This window comes from Silurus aristotelis (genome assembly GCF_946808225.1).
Source record: "Silurus aristotelis genome assembly, chromosome: 14".
Lineage (NCBI taxonomy): Eukaryota > Metazoa > Chordata > Actinopteri > Siluriformes > Siluridae > Silurus > Silurus aristotelis.
In genome coordinates, this window is record NC_139587.1 from 11,043,525 (window position 1) to 11,065,092 (window position 21,568).

Sequence of the window (21,568 nt, forward strand, 5' to 3'; positions counted from 1 at the left end):
GGAAACCATGGCTTGGGCCAGTGACATATTGAAAATATCAGTGAAGACCTGTGCCGGTTGTCCAGCACATGCTCTGAGCACACGTCCGAAAGAATATATATTGCAGTCACAACAAAGGCTGAGAATTCTCTAAGTAAATTGAAGGGCCAGCACTTAATCATCAAATACTCTAGATGAGCAGAGCAATGACATTCAGTAAGAATAAAGTAAGTGCACGATTTGTTAACATAAATGCACAGACCACCACCCTGCATTTACCAGAGACCAATGCAGTCCTGTCCACCTGGAAAACACTGTGACCCTCGAGCTCAATGGCGCTGCTGGAATTGTTGTCAATTAGTCATGTTTAAAAATTCAATTGTTCGCAAAAGATCATACATTAGCAAGATGCTTGGGAGAGATGGTTGATGTGGGTTTAGCCTAGCCCTAATACAACCATGCTTCCCTCTCCTTTGTTTATGGTCTTGGTGCCGATGCTGAGGTTTCACTTCCGATGCTGAGGACCAGCTGGATCAGCGGTCCATAGTGTTCAGCGAGTTCAATGTTCATTGAGTCCTTCTCTGTAGTTGTGACCAATGTCTATTAGTGTTTGCTGGCTGTATGATATATTTGCAAGGCTATTTCGAGTGAATAAACTTGAAGTTAGTGGAAAAATTACTACCAAATCGCGAAATCTGTTGAGATGATGCTCGCTGATTTAATGCTCGCCATGCTTGAATCAAGGCTAAACAACTCTGCCCCCACAGAAGAAGCCTTGTGCCTGAGGCAGCAGAGGAAGGTAACCTTATCCTTCAGATCAAATCCAATGTGTCCATTGCAGGATAATTTATTTATTTGATACTTAAACTTCATGCTCATATAATGAACAGACTGCACACTCTAAATTTAAGAGCAAAAAGCACACAGCACACAGCAGCTAGAGACATTGTTTTGGATTTTAATTTTGATCAGGTCATTGTAACTGAGTGAAATGTTATTGGCCAGAGTGGCCTTGAGAACAGCACTAATGCTTAAGGAAACATGCAGAAGAGAAACCATAGGACAGTTCAGTATACTCTTCAGCAGAATCTTCACTGGCCTGACCAATAAGATGCTTATATACAGGTGAGGGCCTGTAATCATGACATATACACTAATAAATGAATCAACAATGTAATCATCAATATTCTGAAATGGCATCAGAAACGCATCAGAGCCTTGAGGTACACAAACCAGCCAGTATGATGGCCAGATTCTTGGGTCAGGGGTAAGTGTTGAAAACAGCATAATATCAAGAAAAAAGTGCATATTCAGCAGCCACATGCATTAACAGAAATTGGCTAAACCGTCTCTTAAATTAGATCATGAGGCCTTGTGAAAGGCTGTGCTGTACAGAGATGCGCCTGGCTGAAACATAACATGCTTTGGCACTAATTTAAGCATGTACACACACTCATGTGGTCACTAAAATATGTTAACATTAAATAAATCCTTGAGAAAAGTAGCAGAAGAGGAACAAATAAAAATACTTACAAATGGTCAGAAGGGATTTGTGTGTGGGGGATCGCCTGATGTTTAATAAACATGGAAAAGAAGTTGTAGTTATAAGATGGTTATAAATTTTTATTTTTTTTTTATTTAAGCTTAAATAGGATGAAATTAATGGAAATAAGAGTGCTCGAACAAACCCCCTTAATAACATATTAAGGAAGGATATTTTTGAGATAATGGTGTAATGGTAATTGGGGAGAGCCAAAATTTGGAAAGTTTTCAAATTAAATGGTCATCAAGGGATGTTCAATGTGTATAAATGAAGAAGATTTGCCACTGATTTTTTTTTCCCTTCACGTTTCTTGAAGTCTTTTTTAAGAAGGATAGTTTTTTTTTTTTTTTTTTTTTTTTAAGACATTATGGGTACCAGAAGGGGCCCAGCTACTGTCGAGGCAAGTTTTTGCCCTGACACCATGCCAAAAGAAAAATCACTACTACAAATCCACTATCGTAACAACCGTTCTACTCTAATAATGCCATTGCGTTCACCCTACATACTGCTCTTTCCCACATGGACAAAAAGCATACATAATGTGTGAATGCTCTTTATGGATTATAGTTCAGGATTCAATACCGTTTTGCCAACCCAGCCTGACTTGAAACTCTGGCCTGTAGGCCTGGACAGCTCAAACTGACAGCAATGCCAATACAAACTAAACAATACATGCAATGTACCTAATCATTTACAATACATTTTTCAACTAACACTGACTGATCAATAGATTCATAAAATCTAATTTTTAATGTACTGTATGTAAATGATCTAAAATTATCCTGCATTTTTTACTGTATATAAAGTTTTTTTTTATAGTTTTTTACTTGCACATTATATACAATTTTACAAATATTTTATTTAAGAACCGTGCATAAATAGGTTCATTGAATAGGTTTCAATGGTCGAGCAGCTGCATCTAAGCCTTAAATCACTAAATTTTAAGCAAAGCATCAGATGCACTGGTGTAAAGCATGCCACTACTGGACGCTAGAGCAGTGGAGACGTGTTCTCTGGAGTGACTAATCATGCTTCACTGTCTGGAAATCCGATAGATGAGTCTGGGTTTTGGTGGTTGCCAAGAGAACGGTAGTTGTCTGACTGCATTGTGCCAAGTGTAAAGTTTGGTGGAGGGACTATGGTGTGGGGTTGTTTTTCAGGAGTTGGGCTTAGCCCCTTAGTTCCAGTGAAAGGAACTCTTAATGCTTCAGCATCCCAAGACATTTTAGACATTTTCATGCTTCCAACTTTGTGAGAACAGTTTGAGGAGGGCCCGTTCCTGTTCCAACATGACTGTGCACCAGTGCACAAAGCAAGGTCCATAAAAACATGGATGAGTGAGTTTGGTGTGGAAGAACTTGACTGGCCTGCACAGAGTCCTGACCTCAACCCGATAGAACACCTTTGGGATGAATTAGAGCAGAGACTGTGATCCAAGCCTTCTAGTCCAACATTAGTGTCAGACCTCACAAATGTGCTTCTTGAAGATGGTCAAAAACTCCCATTAACACACTCTTAAACTTTGTGGAAAGCCTTCCCAGAACAGTTGAAGCTGTTATAGCTGAAAGGCTTTGGCCAACATCATATTAAACCCTATGGATTAAGAATCGGATGTTACTGAAGTTCATTCGCATGTGAAGGCAAGCGAGCGAAAACTTTTGGCAATATAGTGTATATAGGCTGATCCCTTGACTTGCTCCCTTACTTTAAGGCTAAAAAATCACAACTGCAAATGGCCAACTGTTCATAATTATAAAGGATGAACCCAAAGTCTGACCTTACATTCACACTTATGCCAGAAAGTTAATCAAATCAGGAATCACGTCATCAACTTTAGACACAAAGCAGTAATTCCTTCACCAGACTCTCTCTCTAAGAATGGCTTATATATCCTGTGAACTAAATTTCAGCTGGCACTACTTTTAAAGCTGTTAAAAATTATATATATATATATATATATATATATATATATATATATATATATATATATATATATATATATATATATATATATATAAATATAAATATATATATATATATATATATATATATATATATATATATATATATATATATATATACATACATACATACATACATATATATATATATATATATATATATATATATATATATATACATACATACATATATATATATATATATATATATATATATATATACATACATACATATATATATATATATATATATATATATATATATATATATATATATATATATATACATACATACATATATATATATATACATATATATATATATATATATATATATATATATATATATATATATATATATAATCACTATGTAACCAATCTGATTTGAGAATTCATTCTTATTTAAAGATGTTTACAGAAAACTAATTATTCAAACCATAAAAATGATTAAAAAAAAAAAATTGGCATTACTTTAAAACAAAAATGATGAAAGTATGAGGACTGACAGTTTTTTAAATGTTATAATAACATTCTCAGATAATTGATCGCTTTTTTCCACTTCTGGATAACTATTACTGGAAATATAATTTATTCAATTTCGATTAAAAATAATATATGTATTATGTATGTTGTGTAAAGAATATTGTGTAAGAACTTGTAAAATAAATTCCTTTTAGATTTATTAATGCTAAATAATGCATCTTCCTGAAGAGACGCTTAAGGCCAAGAACAAAATGTTTGACTGTAAAAAAAAAAAAAAAAAAAAAAAGGGTCTCAGATGTTTGATCTATCATATTTATTTGGCTGCCAAATTTACACTTTAAATTTATTTGCAATAGTTGTTTTTAGCATATATAATAATTACTGTCAGGCTCTTTTAAGCTGGTTGGACCAAAACAAAAAGATTTAGTAAGATCCTTGTTCAAGAAAGGGAGAAATATAATTAAAATGTTCAATATAGAGGCTCCATCCCAATACTCAGACTTGTGTTTGTTTCTGTGTCTTTGCAAGCTCGTATGCATGTACCAAATTCTCTGTGTACATGCTGGGGAATAAAAGTTTCCTCACTGTGCATCTGCAATGACTTTTACATAAAGCAGACTTGCAGGCAGTCATCAGTCAACATTACATTAAATAAAAAAATTTGTAACAAAAAAATAAATATTACCCTTCAAACTATAAGGGAACTATCCCTACCTAAGTACAAAAAGCAAAAGTAAATAAGGCTAAAATAGGAAAGCTAAATCACTACACTCTTGACACTGGTGCAGAATTATTCTGTCCCTACATACCCACTGTTGATCTATTTCGAGCTTGTTTTTCAGTCACATTTCATTAAATCCACTCACTGTCAGGACAAGGAGCCCACAAGTTCCAGAGGACTCAAGGAGACCATCTGTCCTCCATGGAGACTCATTGTGCACAGCAAGAGAAAAAGAGCAAGAGAGAGAGAAAAAGCAGAGGGAGGGGAAGTAAGCTTATTACATCTCACCTGTCGATAGCATGCCAGCACTGATCATGCCAAAGTCCCCACTAACCAACTGTGGTGCTGTAAACATAAATTGGCTGTTGAAGAGTTCTCAGTCATAATGTATATGCACACATAGGTAGCACATGGTCCCTTGAAAAAAGCTCACATCTAAGACAACTTAACTGATATGAAATGTTTCACAAAAATGTATGCTAAGCTACAGCCCTATGGTGGTGGATAATAAATGATGGCTATTTAAATTCAAATTCATTACTGATCTCTACTGTCAAAAATGTTATCTGATTGAAACAAAGGGTCATAAACTGTCAATCAAATTTAATGCACAAACTTCATTTTAAGATTTATATGCAGCCACATCAGAAACAGTCAAAAATGATGAGAAACATGAGACTGGTACATTAGGATTGTTTATTCAAGTGGAAAAAGCTGGTATTAATCTTAAATGGGATTCTTATTACTGAATCTGGAGTAATTGGGGACTGCTCTTTTGCCTGTGATCAGGTTGCTTTCCCTACACCTGGGTTCCACTAACCTGCAGCAGATGATTATTTTGACAACATAGTATAGAATAGTATAGAATGAGAGGGTAAGAGGGACAGAATGGAGACAGAGGAGAGAATGGCAAAGTCACAAACTCAACTTAAAGAATTACGATAGAGCAAGAGTAATAAACTGATACATACCTCTGTTACTCAACTAAACTATTTAATACAGACTGCACCTAAGATCAATAATATTGAGCACCTGTGTTTTCACTGCCTTGTACACATACTACAACTCAGGCCGAAACTTCTAGTTTCTTTTTAACTGGGGAAAACTAGTACAATAAAACATTACAAACGGAAAATCAAAATGACCATTGTGTTGTTTTTGTCAGAACAGTAAAATGATTCACAAGTTTGTGCTATATAGAGAACAAAAGAGAAGGCAAGGGGAATAAATTCCTCTTCCAGAAAAAGCAAATAAAACAAATAAAATGAATTCATCCTTCCTGAAACCGAGAACACATTTGGTAAAGCATTACTTAAAACATAAGTGAAAAATCCGTGTGCAGTGACCTAGTTTTCCTTACTCTAGCAGTGTCTTATTTTAAACATTACTAGTTTAAAATATAGCAATGAAAAAAGCAGTCATGACACTAGGATTTGTCTAAATTTGTCAATGTGATTTTGAGTGATAGTTGTTCACATTCAATTAGGGTAAATACAAACCTAAATTTTAAAGTTTAAAGGTTTGAATAATTAGATTAGATATTAGGATGATGTACTGCATTGACCATTCAATCTATGCAATAAATTTTATAAAAAAAAAAAAAAAAATTAATTTTGTCAGTCCAAGGATTCACAACCTAACATATAGGTTACTAAAAAGCTAACGTCTTCATATACTACAAGTATCAAGTCAAGAACAAACTCTTATCCATGACACAAAACGTCCTTTCAGACAATTCCAAAGAGGAGAACTGTGTTGTATGAGGAGTCTCCTCACTCTAATGTTTTAACAGTAAAGAAATGTTGTTGTTTTTAAATCTATATTAAAAAAATCTTACAATTAATGCTTGCTTTAATTTGTAGCCTTGTAAGTAAAAGCACATTTAAAATAAATTCTTAAGACACAAACATTGAACTAACATTTATTTTGATTATTAAACTAAGTAACATGAAATGATGCATGTAGAGTAAGTAAAGGGGCAAGTAAGAAAAATTTCTCTAAACTAACTCCCCCCTTTTTTCCCCTCTCTTCTCTTTTGTCAAGAAATAGCTGTAGGCTCTTTATTGGTTTTCTGAGTATATTCTCTGAGCTATTGAGTTCTTTTCACTGTAGAAACAAGGATGAGTATCTATACTTGAGTTTGTGACGGTCATTTCAACTCTGTTGTTTTCTACAGGCACTCTCTGTGCAGGTACTTTATCTCCCTGATTTAATGTGTCCAAATCCTTTGCTTGTTTGTTGTAGTAGGCACCCTGGCAGTTCATATTTTCAAATTTGGTTGTAACAAAATGTCATGCATGGGTACAAGAATTCTGGGTCTTCTCCTGAACACCTGCTTTGTTGGGCTTGCCTTGGTCCCTTGTGATGGCATATTTCTCTGATCAAGAACATCTAAATACAACATCTGACTGATGCATCAATCAGCTCTACCTTAAGAGGCACCATCGTAGTGATGGGAACCCTTCTCTTTTAAAGTTTCACTGCGATTACTGTGGGATCTACAATCCTGCATGTGCCCTTAAGACGTCCATCTCATTGGAACACATATGCATAGTCTCTCATGATGCCCTCTATTTCCAATAGTTCATTTTCTTTGGTGTCCTCTTTGGTGTCACAGTGCTGTCCACAGACATGATGTTTTTATACTGAACTCCCATAATTAATAAAGTTTAATACTGAACGCTCACTAAGTTCATGGCTTGTACTGCTATACTGTCTGTAATAGAACTGAGGCCCCTCATCCATAACCATAACTGGGATTTCAGTTTAACCTTACATTTGCCGAATTGTGATTTTATTATACCTCATCAGCCCTTGGTCTGCACAATTTGGGGAAAAATGTCATGTTGCCATATTGTGATATGCGATATAATAAATGGTATCATTTATTGGTAATCACACACAGCACACAGATTAGTAATAATGCTGAAATGTGTGTTTGTAAAACTATAAAGGTTTTTAAACATTTTTTTACTATATGAAATAACATTTGCATTAATGTAAAAAAAAATAAAAAATCAACAAGGTACAGCTAATTTAAATAAAACAATAAATAAAAACAAATTTTTAACAAAAATAAGATATTTGAAACATTTTTACCAAAACAAACAGGGAATGCCCTGCGCACATTTAATTATTTACCCGTTGAAGTATAAGACAGCATATGCTTACATACTTGAATTTAGGCAGTTTTGCAATCATTATCTTTAAATGTGTTTGACCTTTATTTTATTTATTTTTTTATTTTTTTAAATAGAAGATTGCTAATGATTTGCATGGTGTGGAAGTGGAGCATTGTGGTTTGAGAACAGAGCCATGGGGTTGACAATAGAAATCTTCACCGAGGGTTCCAAAAGGCTAGAAACAGCCCTATTTACACAGGATGTAACAGACACCAGAGAGAGACAGAGAGAGAGAGAGAGAGAGAGAGAGAGAGATACAAGGCAGAGCTGACTGGGTGTATGGGGATGTGTGTGGGAAAGCGGAGGTTGCCAGGTGAAGGTGGGCCAATCCGGGAGTGTGTGCGGGTTACGTGTTGGCATCAAAGAAAGATATGCGGGACCGCAAATAGGGGTGTCCCAGCGTGAGTACAAAGAAAAGGAAAGTGGCAGGGTAAAAGTAAATGAAAAATAAAAGAAAGCGGCGTCTGTTAAACTATCGCTTGTTGTCTCGTTCTTCCAACCTGGAACCAGTGAGATCTGTTACAGGTTTGTCATATTGCCACGTGATGTAGCAACTTTAATTCATTAGCGTTTTTTTTGGCTACCAGTTTTGGTGTCGGTCTGCTCGGCATCCATCACCTGGTCTCCGCGCTACACACCGTAAAGTCACTTGACCACACATGCCACACATGCACTGCCTAAACTGAGACTATCTGGTCTTTTTTGTTTTGTTAGCAGCAAACCTGCAAACTGTTCTCAGAGGTTTTACACCTTTTTTTCCATATGCAGGGCACTTTTTTAATTATATTGTGCATTTTCCCACAAAATCTGCAAACACCTTCTCAGTCACTATGCCTATAAGTGGTTTCTTGTTTTCCTGAGACAACTCTACAGCACTTCAGATGTTAAGCCAAGAAGCTTTTATTGTCATTTCAACCATATATAGCTGATGCAGTACACAGTGAAATAAAACAACGTTCCTCCAGAACCCTGGTGCTACATTAAACAACATAAAGCTACATAACAGAAAACACAGAGCTAAGGACTAGATGTGCACACTATGGTTCAAAGTCAAATTCTTCCCCGCAAGTCTTTCTCACAGTTTCTCTTTCACAGAGAGTCTTTGATCTAGCCTATATTGCTTAGCATTTGTAAGTCTGTTAGATATTTGCCAATGTTCTCATCAAAACTTCTGTCCCTGACAAAAAAAACAGTACTGTTCAAATATCTAGTTCAACTTTGGACTGCAATGCTTACCCAATGCTGGTATTAATCTACACACAGATCCAACCTGGTGTTGAGGTGCTTACCAAAGTCTCACACAGTTTTTTAACTAGATCTAAAATGAGGTACCAGTACATTTTTAATTTAACAGATTTGTCAGCTGCTGCGAAGGTAAAATTGATGGTACAGAATGAGCTCTAATTTCCACATTTTCCATGATTGTCTGTGATGCAACAACCACCATCATTAAAAGAGATTCCTCATTCTTTATGTCACACTTGTTTGTCACAGGTTTGTAATAGATTCCAACTTGTATTTAGCCCAAACTATACATCCTTTTGAGCTGTTAGCTAAATAAAGTGAAAGAAGAAGCAGATAGAAAATAATAGCTAAGTAGGTTTGCTGATCAAGGACTTTATAAAAAAAAAACCTGCAGGCCTACAAATATGGGTCAGCAGCTTTAAAGTGTTTAACTCAACCATCACAGCCTTCAACTACCTGCATGTCTTCCGTCACCACATCCATAAACCTCATCCTTGGCCTTCCTCTTTGCCTTCTACCTGGTGGCTCCATCCTCAGCATTCTTCTACTAATATAACCCATGTCCCTCCTCTGCACATGTCCAAATCATCTTAATCGTGCCTCCCTCACCTTGTCTCCAAAACGTCTTACATGCGCTGTGTCCCTCTAATAAACTAATTTTAATCCTGTCCATCCTCGTCACTCCCAGCAAAAAAACAGTTAAAAAAAAAAAAAAAAAAAAAAAAAAAAAGTGATCTGAGCGATTTTGTCTCAGGTATTATTGCTGGTGCCAGCTTTGCAAGTATTTCTATAACTAGTACTGTTTGTGTACAGCAGTCTTTAGAGTTTAATCAGAACAATACAATACATAAAAAAAAAAACATTTAGTGAGCAGCAATTCTGTGAATGCATTGATAAGGGAAATTTTAATACCAAATTGACAGAGTGGTCTGAATAGAGTAACTCTGATAAACAGTCTATATACTTTTGGTGAGCAGTTGGTGAGCTGTTTCCAGGAGATGGCCTTACAATTTATTGCCTACTACCTACTCTACTTTTTGAACACACTGTATATAAATAAAAATTTAAGAATTTATTTAAAATTACTTTAAAACGGTAAACACACTGTACAGCTGTCTTTATGGTTCAGTTTGAAATGACCCTAAACTTCATTAGTCTTTGGTCTGAATCTTCTCCACGCCCCTCGCTTTTTTCTCTCCCCGTTCCGCTATTTTTTATTTTGCAGCATCTCTTGTATTTACCTGTCCAAAGCGCTCCAGAGTTTAACGGGTGGTGCGTCAGTAATAATAGTCCATGGGAAACACAGTGCTCATTGTTCAGTTAAATGGACTAAAATAATTTTTGCAATCGAATTACTCGAGTTACTAGAGGAATCGTTATACCCCTAGTTGCACACAAGTTTAACTGGTTTATTGTAACTAAGTTTCACACTGAGAATGGAAATTGTTTTTTAAAAAATTGTATTATTATAATGATTATTGCTATTACCTACAATAAACAAACACTGCTGCTTTTAACAGTGGTGTGTAAACTGTTATTAAGACTATATATGACAACCATTTGCCACTAGGTTCTCTACTATAAGATGTTACTCAGGTTCCACCATAATGACACTGTTTTCCTGAGCTAAACAAACATAATAAAATTCTCAGAAAGTTTGTTTTAGTAACCTAATTAACATCAGATAAGATCATATTGAATGCAAATCCATTTGTTTACTTTAATATAATGTGCTTAAAAAACGTTGATTAAACCAAAAGTGTAGCAGTTAAATTAAGCTAGTTGTCTCAAATAAAGGTACATACACCATACATCAGTCCCAGGTGTCATAGGTATTAATAATGAAATTCACACAAGTGTCACACAAATTCCTTACATTTAAATATTTTTATAAGTTTTATTATACTAACATATGCAGCCACAAAAAAAAAAAAAATTATTGAGCTAATTTTTATTTACCTTATATAACATTCTGAATCCCTTGGTAAATTTGTGGAATTCATCTCAAACCTGATTATTTCGACAAACAATTATTTTTGGTGACTTTAATATGTATTTTAATAATCCAGAAGACCTTTTGAGAACAGTGGTTGTGTCCATTCATTATTCACATAGAATTAATGGTGGTCATACACTAACATTAAATACAGAAAAGTATGCATATTTTCAGTCATCTCACCTCATTTAAAGGTCACAAAACATGCACCTTGCCAGACTAGCACCTAAAACATAAATTCACCAAATGACATTTTAGTGGCAAAATTTAAAGCCAGACAATCTAGTCTTTTATAACAATATAGCTATATAAGACCAGCAATTACAATGGTTTAGTCTCTGAGTCACTAAGTGACTGAAATAACTAATAAAAAAAAAAAACTAATTAATTTGACTTAATACCTAAAAAATGATTAGTTTTTCCCATAGCTTTTATTTATTCTACCAGTTATTAAACCTGTCCTTGACCCAGGTCATCTGTCCAGTATCTACCATCTCCCTTCAAAAAGTTATGCTTATATGCTCATATAACATTCAAATAGCATTTTTAAAATATATCAATCAGGATGTAGGCTTCATCATACCACAGATACAGCACTGGATAAATTGATAAATGGCCTACTACCAGCTTCTAAACAGGGTTGTGTCTCCTTGCTCTTGTTGCTTGACTTTAGTGCAGCTTTTACACCAATTATCATACTATTCTCAATGACAGACTCGATGTACTTGAAGTTAAGGGAACACCCCTTAGATAATATTTTTTTATTGTTATAAGTTTGTAGCTATGAATGGAAACTTTTACTCTAAAGGATATAAGGATGTATTTTAGGCCCACTGCCTTTGTCTTTATACACGCTACTTTTGGGTTAAATTATTCATAAATATTGAGTTGCCATTCACTGTTATTCTGGTGACACATAGATGTATGTTTCAGGAAACTATATTAGAGACACCAGCTTGAGGAATGTTTAAAGGACATGCTATTGGATGCTATTAAATACTTGTATTGGAAACCTCATGCAACTATAGTAGAAGCAAACTTTCTGATTACATAGTATCGCTGGATGACATTACTGTTTTATCATAGTCTAACACCATGTTCTGACACCATGGTGTGCGAGATTACTGATTCTTTATAAGTTTTTATTTAAAGCTCATAATATGTAATATAGTTGATAAGATATTCAAAGTCTTAGTAATTTTATCTTGAGGAACATTATTCTGAAATTTACCACAATTTGTAAACTTGTACATTTGTAATTTGTACATTGTAATTTTTTGCAGATTGGTGAACCAGTGCCTAGAGCTGAAACGATTTCTCAAATAAATTGATTATTTTGAATAAAAAAAGAAAGTATTTGCCTCGATGCTTTGTTTTGTCCATTTAGCGACATACGGAGCACTGCGTTTCTCCACGGTCCATTATTACATTATTACCAACCGCTAAACTGCAGCGCTCTAGGCAGGTAAACACAGAAAATTCTGCAGAATATTTCATATTCATATTCATACAGTGCATTTGCCTTTTGTTTGTTTGTTTGTTTTTTTGAGTAATTTGTAATTGATTTTTATATTTTTATTTATGATTTGTATATATACATATTTATTTGCATTTTGATGTAATATGGCAATTAAATGAACTAAATAGGTTTACTTTTCAGATATTCTTGTATGCAATTTCAGCAATAAAAATTTTTATTTGTCTAAAAATGAAATAAATTGCTTGTTCATTTTAAGAAACCTGCCTTATTTTCTCTTGTATATTTAGTATAGCTCTTTAATAAAAAAAAAACATTCCACAGTTTAGAAATTTTTATATATTTTTTTATGTTTTATTGTGAATAAAATATGGGTTTATGAGAGCAATCATTGCAATCATTCTGTTTTTATTTAGATTAAACATTGTTCCAACTTTTTGGAATGGAAAATGTAGATAATAGTTAGGATTGTTAGCATTTTTTCATCTAAAAAATATTGCAAAAATAAATGTCACTACATAATCCAGAAAAACTAGCTCCCACTTTCAGTACCTCTAGGTTAGACTACTTCATCATCCCACACTGCAACAACTGAGAACAACCTCCTTATAAAAATCAATGATAAAATGTTGTGGATTTCAGCACAAAGCAAGAAAGACCCCAAGACCTTATTAGGTAGAGTGGACAATTTCTAGTACCGTGCTGTACTGAATCACCTAAGAGCAGTCATAGTCCAGTGACATCAACAACCTTGTAAAGAAAGCTCAATACTATCTTTCCCACCTTAGATGCAAGTGTTTAAAATGACCTCCAAGGTGCTTAAGAACTTATGCTTGCACTATTGAGAATTTCCTGATAGAAAACATTATAGCCTGATATGGAAACGCACCAATAAGGTCAGGAGAGCTTTCCAGAAGCTATTGTGTTTAGCTGAGCATACCATCCACACTGAGCTCCCTGATCCGAGGTCTATCTACAGTTAAATTTAAAAGGTAACGCGGTAACAGAAAGCTGATTGGCTGTTGCATGTTGGTCTCATTTGTAGTAGTAATACAGCTAATTATATTTGGATTTTATTTATAAGTGAAAGGAAGTACAGTAAAACACCTAGGAACAACAAAAGAAAAAAACATTTTAAAGTGATGCAAGAGCATTTCAATGAGCATTAGAAGTAGTGTAACATAGACATCGAAAAATTAAGACTTATTTAAAATTACTTAAGACCTAGAACAGCAAATTTAAGACTTTTCAAGGCCTAAAATTTTGATTCTTAAATTTTATCAATTTTAGGCTTTTAAAGACCACACAGAAACCCTGTGGACAAAGGCCAGGAAGATAGTGAGGGAATTTGGCCATCTAAACAATGGACTATTGTCTTTGTTTTGGTCAGGGAAGCTTTAATTCTCCCTGAAGGCCAACACGGAGAAAATGAGGAGGAGCTTCCTTCTGCAGGCAAGTCAAGCCCTCTAGAGCTTGGCCTTACTACACAAAACCTAATCTGTACATCTTGCAAAGCTGTACTCAAAAAGTTTGTTTTTCTAAATGTAAATACTGCTTTGTTTCATATAAATTCTATTTCTATTTTATTAAAATATTTTCAATTTTATGGTAAATTCTTTTTTTTTTTTCTTCCAATTCTTTTTTTTTTTCTACCCACACACTTTGTTTTGTTCTATCCTTTCATTCTTAATTTTTCTATGTTTTTATTCTAGATTATTTCATGGATCAGTTATTAAAAATTTATTTTACATTTCACATTTCCCTGCATGTCATTCTATGTAGGATTGGTATATAACAAATAAAATGTTATTTATTTAGTTTTTTGTCTTGTGCAGCATTACCTGGGCAACCTTTTATATATTACGCTCCACCAAACCTACATAAATCAAAAGGTGTAGGCTATTTGTTGGTACATTGATGGGTACATGGGTACATTTTTACCCATGATTATGGTTAAAAAAAAAAAATCTAGAAGTTTATGTGCATTATAGTGTTTTTAACTGGAATGTTAAGATGCTAGCCATGCTACAATGCCTTGGGACTACAATTATTATAATAGATTTATGACTGCAACTGCCATGTAGTTTGTACTGAAGTCCCCTTCAATAAGCTGAAACTTCAACATAATAGATTTATGTAAAAACTATAATGTATTCTCACAACTATAATGTATATGCTACTGAGAAAGCCTGAACCCCTCTCTAACAGTCATCTCTGACCTGAAAAAATAGAATTCTAGACAGAAAATCTGATATTTACATAGGTGTCAGTCTGTTAAAGGATTTGGAAACAAATAAGAGGATCGTAATTCTTATTTTATAGTGGACTAGAAGTCAATGCAGGAACTTATGATCATGCTTGAGCAACCCAACAAATTCTAGCCGCTGTATTCTGCACCATTTAAAGTCATGAGAGAGACCAATGGTTTATAGCTACATAGAAGGAGTTGCAGTATTAAAATCAGGTAGTATAATAAATGATCAAATAGAACTCCCAAGCTTTTTACAGGCTGTATATTAAAGCCAGATTTTGTAAAGATTCATCAATGTTAAGATTTTATGTATCATATTAGCCTAAAATGAACATAATCTATTTTTTAAATTAATCAGTTAGGCAAGCCAATAAAGGTTTTAGCACACTTGAATCATTCGGTTTCAATGGCAGATATATTCAAATGTCATCCATGAAACAATGGAATTAAACGTCATGTTTACTAAAAATAGTGCCTAGCGCAATCACATAAAAAAAAAAAAAAGATTTCAGGAGCGGAGGAAGAATAGATATTGTGGGAGACCAAACATGAGGGGAGCTACAGCAAAAAATATGTCATAAGGAGATAAGAATAGCATGGGAAACAGTATCAAATGTAGCACTCAATGACTGTACAAATGACTGTACAATTGTTTGACTAATATTAACTCAATTATCAAAAATAAGGTACTTTATAAATGGGTCTAAAATGTGACTATACAGTAGGAGAGAGATTTGGTTTTCTTTTAAGCAGTTGAACAATAGTATTAAACACTCTGGTATAGTTCCTGCATCAAGACATTTATTAACTATGGACACTATACTAAGTCCAATAGTGTCTAGCACCTGTTTCAACAGATATTTAGGAATTGTCATGTATAGTTGTCCTTAACTGATTAACAAATTCTTGAAGGGTTTTATGGGACATTGGTTTAAACCAAGAGAAGGTTGGATGTGAGATCTAATTTCTGCAATATCCTCTACATATCTGTCAAAGATTGTATACTACTATTCAGTCAAGTCTCTGACCTCAGTTTAACAGATTTAGGTTTAAAAATCCAAAATATCATATGAAATATTTCTATAAGAAGAAATAAATAAAGTAAGATTTTCTTCAGCAATGTATAATTCATAAGAACATTATAGACTTAGTAACTTCTTTATAGGTATCAGAAAAATCTGCCCTGTCACAACTGATTTTCCGAGACCATTCTATAGAGTTCACTGGAGTTACAGATAGACAACAAAGAAAGGCTGTAAATATTACATGTTTGTGATATGTAAAACAAACATCACAAATATCAATATCATAGATGGATAGGCCATAAGACAACACAAGATCAGTTGTATGACAAAGAGTGGTCATATCTTGTATGCTAATAAATACCAAAAGGACTAAACATGAGTTAAGATGTAAAAGATATTAAAATCTTCTGTCTCTTATAAAAGATCTTTCAGATAAGTCATCCATAAATTGTTTCTTTGGTTTCAGTATTTGGTACGTCACTGCTATAATCACAGAGACGATTTTTAAAACGTGCACATCAATTATAAAATGCATTTAAAAGAGGCTTAGATAACCAGGATTTAGCCATGTCTCATATATAGGAATGTATGTTTTGTAAGATAATAAAGTAATTTAAGATAAAGGTGTTTAACACATTTTTAAATGCTTGTTTAACACTTGGTCTTACATTAATCAGAGTCATCTTTATTGGCAGAGAACCATCTTCCCACTGGGTTACATAACGCAGCAGTTTAAAATTTTGATCATTTACTCTGCTTCAGCGAATATGCCACACCGATAAGTTAGATTTTTTAGATTGCTTTGGAACAGCAGCGCAAATTATACCAGGATAATAAAATGCCAGGATATAAAATAAAAGATGGATGGATGGATGGATGGATGGATGGATGGATGGATGGATGGATGGATGGATGGAGCCAAATATGTGTTGCAGATCCATCAAACAAACATTAAGCAAAATGCACCCATTAAAATGTATTTACAGTCAGAAAAGCCGTTCACCCAGGCGGGATCTTAAAATTATACATTAAATCTTTGTTACATTACAAACAACAGCAACTCTATATACACATAACACACACTATCTGACAGGGGCTAAAAAGAAGATTTTTACACATGCATAGCACAATGTTGGAGGATGTTGCATGCTGAAAGATTAATAAAGGCAAAAACAAATTGACCAAGTTTTAATCTGATGGTAGAGCAGGGTTGGCTGCAGTTAATGTTATATGCTTATCCAGATTTATCTGTGGGAAATCTTAAAATTGACAAAGATTTTTTATGTTTAATAAAAAATCTTAAACAAAAACATGGTCCAGTAAAGTTAGACAAAGGCAAATGCTAACATCATTAACACGTTAGAGAATGAAAGGAGATCAAATCTGATTGACTTTAGCAGACCATTGTCTGACCTGGATTTGGACCTTGTCCAGGCCTTACATTTTGATGAGGGTGTTATCAGTGTCTGCCTCCTGCTGTGACTTAATGACCCTGAGTTCTTGAGGAAGCATGGATTTGAGGCAGATGAGCCCTGCAGGAATGAGGTAATGCTGTAGCCTGTGAAACTTATAATAATAGGGACAGAGGAAATAGTATAACTGGAAATGCCTACACTCACACCATTTGGTTTTTGTATTATCTTTTGACCCCTAAGTGAAGCAAACAAAAGGGAATGTCATTCAGGAGAACATTAGGCCCACATAAAAGAGCAGAGGACAGAGGGAATGGAGAGAGAGAGAGAGAGAGAGAGAGAGAGAGAGAGAGAGAGAGAGAGAGAGAGAGAGAGAGAGAGAGAGAGAGAGAGAGAGAGATTAAGATTTAAGGTCCTTAAAATCTAAAATTATGAACCTCACATTTGTTGTGTGACCCTTCTTCATAGCTATTTAAGGTTTAAGATTATGCACAAGGAGCATTATGCAATGATCATTTTTATGTGTTAATCTTTATAATGTGGCTTAGGTTTAGGGTTTCATCATTGCAATCTTCTCACCTAAAAAGTATATTACGGAACTGGCACTTTCCTTCTCAAAAACAAAACAATAACAGTACATGAATAGAAACCTTGACATGGAATGATCACTACAGAAATTATATATTAAGGTGAAAATATAATGAATGCTTGGCTTACATGTGATGTAGTAATCTTTGTTCTTATTGAACTCCAGACCCATGTAGTTGGGGCTGAATTCCTGGAACTTGATGGTAAATTTGATGTCCTTCTGAGGTTTGTTACAGGTCACCAACACATATGGGTCTAGCACAGTGCTGCAGGACTCTGCTTGTTCTTTCTTTACAAGATAGAGCTTGTAATACTCATACAGCTGCCCTGTATTTGCCTTGGGACAGATAATATCCATTTTGTCTCCAATATCAGGATAGATCTGCAGGCCTTTGCCACTCTGGAACCTGTATTGTAAAGAGAGATGAGATGCAGGTTATGAATTTTCCCAACATTTAAACATATATTTTTATACAGATCAGTGCACAGTGTGAAAGTGCCTGACAAAAAGTAACATGACTACAAAAACCGAAGCATGGCAGTTTTCATGCATATCAAACCATTAAATCCTTCATAAAGAACATTTTCATCAGGACAGAAATCTTTCTCAATGTATGATGAAGTCAGTGATCAGTCACAATTTTCTAATATTTTGCAGTGACCCTTCATGCTAAAGAGACCAAATACTGCTCCTACAGCATAATACAGCTAGTAGCTCCTAATTGAATGAGTAAAGCATTTAGGTCTGTAACATTCTCTTGGTATAGCTGAAAATTAAATCATCCACTTCTAAAGAAGGTAAAGGATACCTCATTACCTGTCAAGATGTGCCTGTGTTTACTTACTTTATTTATTTTGGATCTGCATCAATTTATAAAATAATAATTATTGTTAATTCTTCTATTTAAACACAAACAACATTTCTAAGTGTGGAGATTTCTAAGTGTAGCCATCTGTGCCCCAATTTAGGCTACTCTGCAATATTATAGTATCATGCAGCTCACCTTCACCCATCTAACTTGTTGGTCATATATACACACACAAAATGTGTGTGTATGTGTATATATATATATAGGCTGTTTTTATTGCCAGATGTGTGCATCACAGGGGATTTTGGTCTTTGATACAAAAACAACACAGAAAAACTAATGTTTACTTTTTTTTTTTTTATATATCTGAGTACATAAAGGACATACATACATACATACGTATGTCCTTAAATTTTCTTTTTATATATATATATATATATATATATATATATATATATATATATATATATATATATATATATATATATATATATATATATATATACACACACACACATATACACACACACACACACACACACACACACACACACACACACATACAGTGGGTACGGGAAGTATTCAGACCCCCTTAAATTTTTCACTCTTTGTTGTATTGCAGCCATTTGCTAAAATCATTTAAGTTCATTTTTTTCCCCATTAATGTACACATAGCACCCCATATTGACAGAAAAACACAGAATTGTTGACATTGTTGCAGATTTATTAAAAAGTATTCAGAACCTCGGCTCAGTATTTAGTAGAAGCCCCCTTTTGATCTAATATAGCCATGAGTCTTTTTGGGAAAGATGCAACAAGTTTTTTACACCTGGATTTGGGGATCCTCTGCCATTCCTCCTTGCAGATCATCTCCAGTTCTGTCAGGTTGGATGGTAAACGTTGATGGACAGTTATTTTTAGGTCTCTCCAGAGATGCTCAATTGGGTTTAAGTCAGGGCTCTGGCTGGGCCATTCAAGAACAGTCACGGAGTTGTTGTGAAGCCACTCCGTTATTTTAGCTGTGTGCTTAGGGTCATTGTCTTGTTGGAAGGTAAACCTTCGGCTCAGTCTGAGGTCCAGAGCACTCTGGAAAAGGTTTTCGTCCAGGATATCCCTGTACCCTGCCGCATTCATCTTTCCCTCGATTGCAACCAGTCGTCCTGTCCCTGCAGCTGAAAAACACCCCCACAGCATGATGCTGCGACCACCATGCTTCACTGTTGGGACTGTATTGGACAGGTGATGAGCAGTGACTGGTTTTCTCCACACATACCGCTTAGAATTAAGGCCAAAAAGTTCTATCTTGGTCTCATCAGACCAGACAATCTTATTTCTCACCATCTTGGAGTCCTTCAGGTGTTTTTTAGAAAACTCCTGGCAGGCTTTTATGTGTCTTGCACTGAGGAGAGGCTTCCGTCAGGCCACTCTGCCATAAAGCCCCGACTGGTGGAGGGCTGCAGTGATTGTTGACTTTCCACAACTTTCTCTCATCTCCTGACTGCATCTCTGGAGCTTAGCCACAGTGATCTTTGGGTTCTTCTTTACCTCTCTCACCAAGGCTTTTCTCCCCCGATAGCTCAGTTTGGCCAGACGGCCAGCTCTAGGAAGGGTTCTGGTCATCCCAAACGTCTTCCATTTAAGGATTATGGAGGCCACTGTGCTCTTAGGAAACCTTAAGTGCAGCAGAGATTTTTTTGTAACCTTGGCCAGATCTGTGCCTTGCCACAATTCTGTCTCTGAGCTCTTCAGGCAGTTCCTTTGACCTCATGATTCTCATTTGCTCTGACATTCATTGTGATCTGTAAGGTCTTATATAGACAGGTGTGTGGCTTTCCTAATCAAGTCCAATCAGTATAATCAAACACAGTTGGACTCATTTGAAGGTGTAGTTAAATATAAGCGTTTCACAGCAAAGGGTCTGAATAGCAAAGGGTCTCCCTTCACATATATATATATATATATATATATATATATATATATATATATATATATATATATATATATATATATATATATATATATATATATATATATATATATATGTGTGTGTGTGTGTATATATACCTCTTTTTTATGTGCCTATGTCTGTACTCTGAGATGCATCAATGTATATATTAATTCAAAGAGATACATTTAATAGTAGAATAAAGTGTCTTTTGTCCTCAGCAAACTAGTTACATACCCATTTTGGATTAGGAACACAAGTCCTAAATACCGAGTTCTAATTGGAAGCAACGGTAAGACATACACATGTTGCCATGACAGTGCTGGGCTTTGACCACCTGACCTAATCCTGTTTCTCTCCCTTCATAATTTTCTTTCTTTATTGTACCTTCCCGCTCTCTCTGATTCTATCTTTGGTACACCTCTCTTTCTCTCCATCCTGTCTGCATCCTTGTTTCTACCCTTCTCTTTCCCCCCCATTCAACAAATGATTTCTTTGAATTTTACTAATATATAACTATAACATTTTCACTGCATGTGGCTGCCTCAAACTCTGAAATTCTTATTTCCCAGGCCTTTGTGAAGCGTTAGCATAATGAGGTTTTGGCTCAACATCAAGTTTGGAAGTACTGTCATAGATGTGAGCTAATGGGGATAAAAGTAATAAGGCACCAATTAGTGTTTCTCCTTTTTTTTTCAAAGGCTTTCACTTACTTTACTATACGATTTAGCTACATATTCAAAGGAACAATACATCAGGACTTATAAAAGAAAGGAGTAGAAAAGGCTAAACATTCCTTTTCAGTCAACTACTAGGGAGAAATTTGGCTATCTGACTAGCAGCGCCAGTTACTGGTTCTAGCAAGTGTTCTTGTTTTTGATACCTTTGCAAAACAAGGGATACCCTAATAAAACAAAACCTACAGTACAGACCAAAAGTTTGGACACACCT

At 34.8% G+C, this 21,568-nt stretch overlaps 1 protein-coding gene across 2 annotated transcripts in view; it reads right to left on the reverse strand.

The window, feature by feature from the left end:
- The window catches only part of efnb1 (ephrin-B1), a 56,453-nt gene that overhangs the window by 15,381 nt on the left and 19,504 nt on the right, over window positions 1–21,568 (reverse strand). For both annotated transcript variants that reach the window (XM_083560441.1, XM_083560440.1), the window contains one exon: window positions 17,993–18,270. In XM_083560441.1, coding sequence (XP_083416567.1) covers window positions 17,993–18,270 — 278 coding nt within the window. The remainder of the gene's footprint in view (window positions 1–17,992; window positions 18,271–21,568) is intronic.